The 13,066-nt window shown below is 37.0% G+C and overlaps 1 protein-coding gene across 1 annotated transcript; it reads left to right on the forward strand.

Annotated features, from left to right (window-relative positions):
- Positions 1–113: 113 nt before the first annotated feature.
- LOC135083112 (SOSS complex subunit B homolog) lies at positions 114–804 on the forward strand. Its single transcript, XM_063977879.1, has one exon. It carries the CDS (start codon positions 250–252, stop codon positions 802–804), a length of 555 nt encoding a protein of 184 aa, XP_063833949.1. The 5' UTR covers positions 114–249.
- The last annotated feature ends 12,262 nt before the right edge of the window (positions 805–13,066 follow it).

Consider the following 13,066-nt stretch of genomic DNA (forward strand, 5'->3'; position numbering starts at 1 on the left):
TTCAAGTAGGTATTCGGAGTGTGGCCTCCATTTTTATCTGTAGCTTCATGGTGCTAGACCCTTATGTTCCTAATTGAACCATAGACAAACGTTGACAAATGTTGACATATCAGCTGATTGTCAAAATATGCAGCTTTTTTTTGACGTTTCGGCTTTGTAAACGTAGTTGTAAAACTACAAAATGAAATCCTAAAATTACTCTAATATTTTAAATTTACATGTAAAACAGTATATTTGTTCTTACACAACATGAGTAATTTAGAGTACGTTCAAATCAAAGATCTAAAACCGGGTATGAAGAACATAAACGCTGTGTTCATCGTCCTGGAGGTGGGTCCGCCGACGCTGACGAAAGAGGCGCGAGAGGTGCGCACGCTGCGCGTGGCCGACGCGTCCGCCGCCGTGAACCTGTCCGTGTGGGACGAGCCGGGCGCGCTGCTGCAGCCCGGCGACATCGTGCGGCTCACGCGCGGCTACGCGTCGCTGTGGCGCGCCGCGCTCACGCTCTACTCGGGCAAGTCGGGCGACATCCAGAAGGTGGGCGAGTTCTGCATGCTGTTCAACGAGCAGCTCAACATGAGCGAGCCGCAGCCCGCGCCGCCCGCGCCCGCGCCGCCCGCCGACCGCGCCAACGGCTCGCACGCGCCCCGCGCGCACCCTCAGGCCGCGCCCGCGCCGCCCGCCGCGCCGCACTCCGCCAAGGGCGACCGCTTCGCGCCGCCCGGCCCGGACCACGGCGCCAAGCACGCGCACAAGACCTACGTGCGGGGCCGTGGACACCAGCGGGGCAACAACCGGAGATAACAGCCGTACATCCTACTGTTGGATATCGTCAAAATGTATGAACGTTAGCACAGTGGCCAAGTTTGGTTTTGTTATATGATCAATGTTACATTCTAGTAACAATGTGTAGGATATTAGTTAAGTGCTCATAGATGTTAAATTAAATTAAATCATAATTACACATTATAGTGCATAATTGAGTCATTACCCGAGTTATTGGAACAGCACACCCTCCTGTGCTTGCTGTGTGTTTACTGTTTATCACGGTCAAACGTCAGCTAGACTTCAGATCTGTATGCTCTGTCACTTCATGTCAATGTCATCTTCTCCAGTGCTGCTCCTATACCTCAGGCAATGCTGCAGATAAGCATGATACCTATTTTAACTTGAATTTAAAAGAAATGAACTCGCATTTTCAACCGACTTCAAAAAAGGAGGAGGTTCTCAATTCGACCAGTATGTTTTTTTTTTTTTTTTTTTTCTATGTTTGTTACGCGATAACTCCGCCAATTATGAACCGATTTGAACAAATCTTTTTTCGGCGTATAGGTAATACCTCAAGGGTGGTCCCATTTAAATTTAATAATAGAAAAAACAACCCCCAAGGGTGGAAAATTGGGGATGAACTTTTTTATACGCAATATCTCCGCCGATTATAAATCAATTTGAACGATTATTTTTTTGTTGAATAGGTATTATCAAAAGGGTGGTTTCATGCGAATTTGAAGAAAATATTTCACCCCCAAGGGTGGAAAATTGGGGATGAACTTTTTTATACGCAATATTTTTAATTTTTAGTATTTTTTTGTGTTCACGCATTTGAAGTCGGTTTTATTTTTTAAAAAAGTTATGTATGTTCGTATGTCCTAAAAATATAGATTAAATATATCTTTAAAAATATTTTAGGTATTTGAGAAGAGGAATAAACAATAACCAAGTTACATATTGACTTTTAATTGCTACTGACAGGAATCATAGTTTTACCTATTACACAAAAAATAATTTTATTATAAAAATTAAAACCGACTCCAAAAATTGGCCAAGTAATTGTCGTGCCACGCGCAGTGTAGGATTCCGTAGTTGTCCGTCATTACCACAATATATTTCAGAAGCTAGCAATTTCTTCATCTAAAGTCACTTTTAGTATTTTATTCTAATTAATTTTTATTAGGTAAGAAATGTTATAATAATACATGAGTTAAACGACTATTACTCTTAAACTAACTGATCTATCTTTAACCGTTATTGTTTTCCTTGAAAGTTCATAAAAATCACTATTATCAAGAATTTTTCCACATTTTTTACCCGACTGCGCCAGGAGGAGGATTATGTTTTTCGAGTGTATGTATGTATGTATGTATGTATATTTCTTTGGAACGGCCTACAGCCTAAACGGCTTGACCGATTTTAGCGTGAGTGGTGTCGTTAGATTCGCCGTAATCGTGAGAGTGACACTGGCTATATTAAAGTTGGAAAAAAATCAAAATGGCGGATTTTAGGTGCCATAATGTCTTAAAAAAATTTTTTTCTCTAAAACTTATCGAGTGGGGTATCAAAATAAAGGGCTTTTTAAGTAGTTTACAAAAAGGCACGTCATTTTATTGACGCCTTACTCGAAAAAAAATTGGCACTTTAAACTTTAATAATTTGCAAACAGATCCCTAAATGGAAAAATAGTCGAAACCCCTAAGCCATTTTAAAAGACCTAAACGATACCCCACACACTTTACATGTAGGGGAGCTACACTAAAAAAATGTTTTTTTCAAAATTTTATTTTACCGTTTTGTCGGCGTGATTAATATACTTATATAGGTACCTCCACATAATTACAGCTCTCTAGTGCCAATAGGTTCCAAGGAAAACCTCGGACAGACAGACAGACATAACGAAACTATAAGGGTTCCTTGTCAGGACTACGAAACCCTAAAAACGTTATAGGTGCCTATAAAAATTGAGGTTTGCTCTCGATTTCTCTAGGATCTCATCATCAGATCCTGACTTGGTGGCAATGGGGCCACCTCAGAAATGCACTCTATCGAACAAAAAAGAATTTTGAAAATCGTCTACATTTTTGACGGAGTAATCAGTCAACATACATAGAAAAAACCGGCCAAGTGCGAGTCGGACTCGCGCACCGAGGGTTCCGTACAAACCTGCAAGGTTTACAAAGTTCGTTCATTACGACAATCGAGTCATAACTATGGTATTTTTATTGCAAAATGAAATTCATAACATTACAATGGGGAAAGATGGAGGAGCATAAATTTAAGACAAAGATCTCTTTATCGTTTAAGTAATCCTTTATTTTATATTAACACATATCATTTATCTATAATATAACTGAAATTATGTTTACAATCACAATTTTTTTGGTGGTATAACTACTTAAAATTTTAAGCTTTTCGGAATTTTTCTGTTACCTGTGCTGTAAGCTATTGCTTCTTACCAAATTTCGAGATTCTATGTCAACGGGAAGTGGTCTTTAGGTTTTAATTCCCTTGCGTGTAGTTGCGAGTTTCAAAATATGCGGTATCAATGGTTGTACTTTTGCGTTTTGCGTTTTTGCGTTGACTTAGAATTTTTTTTTTTCACGGGTTAAAGGCAATTAGATCTAAGTATTTGATATGAATTTCAACTTGATAGCTCTACGCGTTCATGAGGAAAAAAGTAATAAGTTTATATTTATTAAAAAATATATATTTTGTAATGTAACTAAAAATTTAAGGTTTTCGGAATTTTCCCTTTATGTGTGCTATAAAACGTTGCTTCATGCCAAATTTCAAGATGTAAGGTCGACTGGAAGTACCCTTTAGGTTTTGATTCCCTTGCGAGTACTTGCGAGTTTCAAAATATGCAGCTTAAATTGCTGTTTCTTTTGATTGCGTTGACATAGAAGTTTGATTTTGTTACAGCTTAAAGGTATTATAGACCTGAGTATTTGGTATGAATTTCAATTTAATACCTCTACGCGTTTATGAGGAAATGGTTAGTAAGTTTAAAATTATTTAAAAAAAATATATTATGTGATGTAACTAAAAATTTATGGTTTTCGTAATTTTTCCTTTATCTATGCTATAAGACGTTGCTTCGTACCAAATTTCAAGATTCTGAGTTCACGGGAAGCACCCTGTAGGTTTTGATTCCCTTGCAAGTGTCGAAAATTTGCGGCATAAACGGCTGTATCTTTTGATTGCGTTGGCTTAGAAGTTTGATTTTTTCACAGCTTCAAGGGACAGTAGACCTGAGTAATTGATATAAATTTCAGCTTCATACCTCCACGCGTTCCTGAGAAAAAGGGTCTTGACAGACGGACGGACGGACGGACAGACGGACAACAAAGTGATCCTATAAGGGTTCCGTTTTTTCCTTTTGAGGTACGGAACCCTAAAAAAAATACATTCATCCGAACATAGAACCTCCTTCTCTTTTGAAGTCGGTTAAAAACTACTATTTGTTTGTTGTACACTGACATGCGACCAATGACATCTTCTTTATAATATAAAAGAAAGTCGTGTTAGTTACTCCACTTATAACTCAAGAACGGCTGAACCGATTTAGCTGAAAATTGTCAGGGAGGTAGTTTAGAGCCAGGAGAAGGACATAGGATACTTTTTATCCCGTTCGAAATTAAAAAAAAAGTCTGCTTATTTATTGCCATTAAGGCGGAACAAAGTTCGCCGGGTCAGCTAGTATCATATAAAAACATCTTAGCATGCGACCGCTTAGGTTCACGTTATTTATAGTTGACATTTTTGCAAAGTTCATAATTGTATGCAATCGCTGTCGTAATATCAGCGTGGGCGCACACGCATGTGTAAGTGTTGTTTCATAATAGCTATAGTTCCTTAGCTTTCGTGTTAAGTGTTTCGATGTGAAGCTCTCAGCCTCACCTCAAGCTCATGCGCAAACTACGACATGCATCGCTTATGAGGGGGACATAAATTTCTTGTAAGGTGGAAAAACTTAAATTCAAATTATGTACTAAGTACCTACCTACATAACAAAAAATAACAATCTTAAATGGCCAATGTAAATTTTGACCTTTCCTTTAACAGTTAAAGTCCCCACTTCGGTCTGTCCCGTACCACCTTTCTTTCGCCAGTGATCGTGTGGAGCTTGCGCAGATTCTTCGCTACTTTGTCAAATTCAAAATTCAAATTCAAATTGTTTATTACATGTCTTACTTGCTATGCTTGCTACCGCACGATCGAAGAGGATTCTTTCCAGGTGACGACAGGTCGAGTCAGTGAAATTGAAGTCGGCAATGATGTTTGGCCACCACATCTTCCAGTTCCACATTCTTCCTTCTCCTCTAAGCGCCACTGTCTGTGCGTACCCCAGAAGCCAAACCATAAATCTTCAACCACGTCCAGGTCTTACAGCCGTACATGAGTGTTGGTCTTATTTTGGCACGTCTGCTGGCTGAGTAGGGTTTCTGCTCGAGCTTTCTCGAACTCGAGAAAACTCGAGAAATTTGGCTTCATTCGAGACGAGAAAAAAATTACCGGAGCTCGAGAATTCTCGAGTTTCGATTTTGAAGCTTTAATATTCTTGAAAGCCTATTTTCTTAGACAAAAGTAAGTTTTTAATTATTTAATAGGTCAACTTGGCTTTAAGACTGGCCTAGTCTTTCCTTTTTTAACTGATTTGATTTGCAAGTAATGATCTCAATCGAAACTATAATAATAATGTTCACCAACGAGTATGATAATTATATTTATTATGTATGTTTGACTCTGACTGATTTAAAGACGGAAAAATTTGTTAACTAGACAGTTACCTTACCTAACAGACGTTAGGTTAGGTACTCGTGCCTCCTCGTAAAGTTTATTCAAGTCGTTATCTGTAAGAAATTTAAAAATTTATTAAAAAGTTTTATTCGTTCATAAAAAAAACTATTTATCGTAATTTTGCTATTTGGACTTGTGTTCTTTAGAAAACAAGTGATTCAATTGTAGCTCCAGATTTTTATTGTTATTTATCCTTAAAGTACACGAGACTAGACTTTATGACTTTTTTTATGATTATTAGTAAATATTAATTATGAAAGAAGATTTTATTTTTTGTTTCTTTCCTTACCAAAATAAGTGGTACTAAATTCTAATATTGATTATTGTGCATAAAAGTAGGTATTAGATTAAAAAAACCTGTGTTTTTATTAAATTTCAAACGATTTCAGCAGTTTTCATTAAAAGACTCGAGACCCGAGAAAACTCGAGACTTTGGCCTCGAGAATTCTCGAAACTCGAGAAAAAAAATAAGTCGAGAAACCAGAAACCCTATGGCTGAGGCACTTGGACACCAAAATCCTTATCTTACCTTACCCATAAATACTATATTATCCAGCTTATTTTTCCTAGGTACCTACTTACCTTACCTTAACTTACTTTACCTACTCTACTCTTACAACTTTAATCTTTATGTCTAAGTACCTATGTAAAAAAAAAAGCCGCTTAAGCCGAGTGGTGACGGCAGAGTAGAATACATTTGTCACCAACCCCTACTCTTCCCGCGGGTGTCGTAAGAGGCGACTTAGGGACTACACATCAAACAGAGAATGGGCAGCAGCGCTCTCTGAAAAACATCAATCTTTTAAACTGCGATCTCCAACCCGCCTGCCAAGCGTGGAGATTATGGCAAAACCCTCCACTATAGTGGAGGAGGCTCATAGTCCAGCAGTGGACTGTAAAGGGCTGTTGATGACCTATGTAAAGTTTAGATAGACATAAAGATTAAAGTTTATTTTCGGAGATTTAGAATCTAAACCGTGCAAATCTCCGTTTTCGTATAAAAGACATCAACGCGCTCATTAAATACAACTTGCTTAGATAGATAGATAGATAGTGATTTATTGTCAAAACTGTGCATACATTGTTGTTACATGGATGTTAGATAAGATAAGATAAGATAAGATAAGATAAGATAAGATAAGATAAATTTATTGAATAAAAACTTAGCCTAAATACAAGAAACTTAAATGGGACTATGAAATTATTTGGTTAGTAACAATATGTTAATTAAGGTAGTATACCTAAACTAAGCAAAAATGTTTGCCTGTGTTTTAGGTATCCATACTTATTATGTAAGTTAGTGCTTATTAAACAGATATTATAAATAATTACACCAAAACAATGTTGATAAAGGTAAAGGTTGACAATTTTGTTACATAAATAAAATTTTGCTGACAGAATGTTTATTTATAGCTAGCATACCTAAAGTAAGTAATTTAACTAATAACTATTAACAGGTTTTCTGTGTCATCATATGTTTTACCCTTGAGCCATTTCTGCAGTGCATATTTACATTCTTTGCTGTTCATTGGGTATATACAGAGATACTTGTTTATACTGTTGTACAAAAAGCTTCCTAGAAAACAAAAGAATTTGTGGGTATGCTGTCTGTTAAATCGCTCAGAGGGACATACGATGTCGGCGCGCCTTTTGTTGGCTTTGAGGTCGGGATTAAAGGGAGTTAGTGAGTGTTTTTTGAGGATTGTTAGTAATACGAAAAGTTGACGTACTGATAGAACGTCGCATTTCGTAAGAAGCTCTACTGTAGGGAAGCGTGTTGGTCGGAAAGTGCTTACTTTCAGAACAGCTCTTTGAGCTATTTCTAAGCGTATTAGTGTAGTTTTATGCGTGCCTCCCCAGGATGTAATACAGTAAGTAATTAATGACTGACATAGCGTGAGGTAGACAGTTTTGAGAAGAGGACCCTTAGCCACGTGTCTCAGATTTTTGAAGGCAAATATCAATTTTCTGACTCTAGATGTGAGAGCTTCGACGTGAGCTTTAAAGTTCAGGTGTTTGTCAATGATTAGACCTAAGTATTTCATATTATCAGTACTATTTAAATAAGGGCATGCACATGCTTGTTGAGAATTAGTGCAGGAATGGGCTTTAATGGAGTATAAGTTTGAGGTAGGCTGCGAGAAAGCATTGTAGGAGAATGTTATGAACTTAGTTTTATCTACATTAAGGGTTAGTAAGTTGTTTTTAAGCCACTGATTGACAGAGTCGAAACCGAGTTGAGCTTGTGCGAACGCGTCACTCCAGGTGTTTGCGCTAAACATTAGAGCTGTATCATCGGCGTACGATATTATTTTCCCTTTGTTGTCGGGAAGTGGAAGTAGGCATAGGTCATTGATATACGTGAGAAATAACAGCGGCCCCAGTATGCTACCCTGTGGAACCCCATATTCGACAGTTAACTCTTCACTCACTTCATCATCTATAATTACACGTTGAGTTCTTTCCGAAAGATAATCCTTGATTAGAGTATGAGGAATTCCTCTAATACCGAGGTCGTATAATTTCTTTAGAAGCATTGGTATCGAAATTGTATCGAAAGCTTTTGCAAGATCAAGGAAGATGACTAAGCATTTATTACCTGAGTCTAGTTGTCTCGCAATGTAATTGGTGAGCTCATGTACTGCGTCATCAGTAGACCTATTCGGTCTGAAACCGAATTGAGTGTCTGCCAAAAGTTTATTTTTTTCTAAATAATTTAAGAGTCTGTTATAAATAAGCCTTTCAAGGATCTTGGAAATGGATGGCAGTAAAGCTATTGGGCGGTAGTTATTCATACAGGTTTTATCTCCACTTTTATGTATGGGTCGTATTATTGCTTTCTTTAGTACGTTGGGAAAAATTCCTTTCGACATGCATTGATTGAAAAGATGTGTGAGCGGAGGAGTAAGTTGTTTTTTGAATTGTTTAATAAAAGAGCAGGGGATTTTGTCAATTCCTGACGCACAGTCATTCTTCAGCGTCATGATAATTTGCTCAACTTCGGCCTCGTCAGTGTTAAATAGGGCAAACGAGTGTAATGTTTGTAATTTGGAAGGGTTTTGCATAGAGGGAAAAAGTTGCGTGCAATTTAGTTTAGCTTTTTCAGCGAGATTTTTGCCTATATTAGTAAAGAACTTGTTTACACAATTTACGGATTGTGCAGCCGAGGCGGAATTCGTGATTAGTTGCCGAGCGGAAGATTTGGTGTTAGTAGTGTAGGTGATATTTTTGATGACTTTCCACAATTTCTTTTTGTCATGACCTGCTTTATGAATTTCGTCACGTTCATACTGACGCTTTAATTTTTTTTAAATATTATTACAGAAATTTCTATACCTAAAATAAATTATTTTATGAGTTTCACTGTCTGGTGTTCTTGTGTATTTTTTATGAAGTTTGTCTCGATGTCTTATGCAGCGCAGAAGACCTGGAGTTATCCATGGTTTCTTAATTTTGGAACTACTGGTTGAATATACAGTCCGTGTATTTTGTACAATTATCTTTTTTAGTGAATTTATAAGATAATTGGCCGATGTATTGACGTCATCTGAACTGTAAAAAGGCGTTAAATCTAAGTTTTCAAGGTCATGGAGCGCTGATTGAGCACACATAGTTGATCGTTTCGGCATACTGTAAGATTTTTGGTAGCGCTTTTCTAAGCACAACAGCAAGGAATTGTGGTCGGTCAATGAGGAAGTTAGTACTAAAGTTTGTAGTGGGATGATACTTTTTGCTAATATATGGTCTAAGCAGTTACCCGACCTAGTGGGATGGAGATGAGTAGGTAGAAAACCTAGATAAGCTGCAAAGGTCAGGTATTCCTGTGACCTACTTTCGATATTGCCGAGTTTGATGTCGATATTTATATCGCCCATAATGAATACATTTTTAAAGTTTGATACTTGTTGTAAAATTTGATTCAATGACTGTAGGAAATTGGTAATATTATGATATGATGGTGAACGATATATAGCTACAATTGCCGTATCTGTCCCTATCTTTGCTATGAGACAATTTGCATCCACTATGTCGGGTTCCTCCACAGTGACCTTGCTCAAATTACTTTTAATGTACAGAGTTACGCCGTCGTTTTGTAAAATATTAGTTTTGTTAGTTACGTACGAATCATACCCTAGTAGCTGAGGAATTGGAGGGGAAGAGGTGAGCCAGCATTCAGTTAAGACTAACATGTCTATTTCCACATTAATTTGGCTAAGTATCGCTAACATTCCATTAAAGTTACAATTGATGCTACGAATATTCTGCATGAAAATGTTAAGACTACTTTTAATATTATTATTAGATAAATAGGACGAGCATGAATGTGGGTCACATACTATTGATTCAAATTCGTAAGAAGAGTCTATGTCCTTAATAAAATCAGGTGATATATTACCCATCCCTGTGCTTGTAGAACTGGTTGTGTGCTCAAATAAACATTCCAGAAGTTCCTTTTCGGGGGTATTGGCGGGCACTCCTAGTAATATAACTTTTGGCATCCGTTTTGTGGTCTCTTCAATTTTCAGGCCCGAGGTTCTCAGCTGTTCTGACTGCTTGAGCTTCTCAAGGTCATCCTTACCTTCAGCGCTAATAATAACACCTCCCTCTTTGGTTTTTCTCATTCCGCGTATATGCAGTTTAAGTTCTTCGGGCTTGATTATTGTTTGAATGAGCTTTTTCGTGTCTTCGCTCGACTTATCTTTGCTAGTTGGGTAAATGGCCAAAGTGCTGGTGCTCGAAGGTCGTGCGATCGTATGTTTGGTAGTTCGTACCACGTCAGCGAAAGATAAGCTAGGTGGTTGAACTTGGGGGGCAGTACGTATGCATTCTTTCAGGTCCTGAATCTGTTCCCCAATTTGATTTGACGTCTCTTTTTGGTCCGTTAAGGCATTGATAGTCAGTTGGGCTGAGATGTATCTTTGTTTCAGACACTGATATTGTACGGCTAACTGAGATACACCTCCCATGACATTTCTGCTATAGTTGTTGATTTTCAGTTTCTGCTCAGTGTTCATCTTTCCCTCAGCAGATATGTTGCATATCTCACTCAGGCAATTCTCAATTGATGAAAGCCATTTTTGTATTTCCTGGGTCGATACAGTACTTTCAATGTTCGACTCAGTGGGGGGTTGGGCTACCTTAGCTTGTGGTTTATGTTGTGGTGGAGGGGGGCTGCGACTGGTCCTGGTGCTCCTACCAAAGGGACTCTCCATTCTCGTATTTAGTATTCACAATGACACTAAAACCCAGGTAAAGTATGTCAATGACTGCATGACTAACACGCGCTGACACAGATTTATGCGATGTATGCACGACACTGATTTTATTTAGTGTAAAAATAAATTAATAATTGTTTGCTGATGGCACGTCCATCTGCAACGGTGCAAATTGAAATGGGCAAACTGTTGGTTCCTGTGTTAAATAACACAGGAACCAACAGTTTGCCCATTTCGGACGTACAATACAGTGTGAGTCACGTTAAAGTGTCCATATGAAAATAGATGAAACTAGACATATTTTCATCGACAAAAAAGAGGTCAAAAAATTTTTGCAATTTTTTTTAAATTTATATAGAATTTTGTAAAGAAATTGTAAAGAATTGTAAAGAAAATTGTAAAGAATTGCTTATTGTAAAGAAAACGTAATAACTTTTAAACTAAGCGGTATCTATATCTATCTTATATACAGGGTGTTTCATGTAAGGTGTCAAGCCGAAGGCAGGTGACAGGTGAGGGCTAGACCTATCGATTTCACCCCCATGTATGTTCTACGATTTTTCGTAGTTTAGAAGTTATCGTTAATTTTGTGATTTTTTCAAATTTTATGACCAAGTAGGTTTTAAATTTTTTTATCTTTTTTTTGGGTCGACTTTTCTCAGATTTCTTTTTTTTGACAGATTTCCTATTAATTGCAGATTTTTGAAAAAAATAATCAACTTCCTATCTTTGATGCAAGATTCAAAATTTTTGCTAGAAACATAAAAAAATATGCCTTTAGCGGAACATCCTAAAATTTTCAACTTAAAAGTTTAAAAAAAAAAAGAAATTCCATAGGTCCAAAATAATTTTAAAAACTGCGCAGTTTTCTGAACTTTCATAATAACACAAAAAAACATGTACTTAATAGGCCATTTTTTTCTGTAATCGCTCGACTAAAGTGGTAAGTCGGAGATTCCGTTACATGTTTTTGACTTTCTTAGGACTAACTAATGTTTGCAATTCTCTAAGTTTACGTTACGTAGAACACATTTAAAGACAATAACTGAACAGAACATTTTTTTTATTCACAACGAGGAATCTCTTGCCATTCATCTGACCTGATGGAAACTGATGGATGATCAGCGAGCTTCACTCGGAATCCTAAACCACAGAGGAATTGGCTGTCCTAAATAGGTGGCCTTACCACTAGACCACAGTGGTGGTTGTTACTTTACGATTAAATTCGATATACCTACATATTAGAGTGTGAGAGAAAGGGAAAGAGTTTGTGTGTGTGTGTGTGTGTGTGTGTGTGTGTGTGTGTGTGTGTGTGTGTGTGTGTGTGAGAGAGAGCAAAAATGGGTGTAATAATTTAATTTAAAGTAAATGTTCAAAATGTCCGCCGTTGACCTGAATGCACATTCGACAACGACGCAAAAAAATTCTTTGTGAAACCTTCTTCTTCATTTTAATTTGGTTTTGTGCTTCAGTCAGCTTTGTCCGCAGTTCATCAATATTTTTATATTCCCTATTGTATACCAGATGAAGGGCAAGAGCTTCCTCGTTGTGGATAAAAAATGTTCTTTTCAGATATTGTCTCTAAATGTGTTCTACATAACGTAAACTTAAGGGATTGCAAACATTACTTAGTCCTAAGAAAGTCAAAAACATGTAACGGAATCTCCAACTTGCCACTTGAGTGGAGCGATTACAGAAAATAATGGCCTATTAAGTACATGTTTTTTTGTGTTATTATGAAAGTTCAGAAAACTGCGCAGTTTTTAAAATTATTTTGGACCTATGAAAGTTCTTTTTTTTTCAAACCTTTAAGTTGAAAATTTTAGAATGTTCCGCTAAAAGCATATTTTTTATGTTTCTAGCAAAAATTTTGTATCTTGCATCAAAGATAGGAAGTTGATTATTTTTTTCAAAAATCTGTAATTAATAGGGAATCTGTCAAAAAAAAGAAATCTGAGAAACGTCGACCCAAAAAAAAGATAAAAAAATTTAAAGCCTACTGGGTCATACAATTTGAAAAAATCACAAAATTAACTATAACTTCTAAACTATGAAAAATCGTAGAACATACATGGGGGTAAAATCGATAGGTCTAGTCCTCACCTATCACCTGCCTTCGGCTTGACACCTTACAAGAAACACCCTGTATAAAAAATTAAAAAAAAATCTCAAAAATTATTTGACCTCTTTTTTGTCGATAAAAATAGGTCTAGTTTCATCTTTTTTCATATGTACACTTTAACGTGACTCACACTGTATAGGTAGGTAAAGAGAAT

Source organism: Ostrinia nubilalis, chromosome 22 (genome assembly GCF_963855985.1).
Source record: "Ostrinia nubilalis chromosome 22, ilOstNubi1.1, whole genome shotgun sequence".
NCBI lineage: Eukaryota > Metazoa > Arthropoda > Insecta > Lepidoptera > Crambidae > Ostrinia > Ostrinia nubilalis.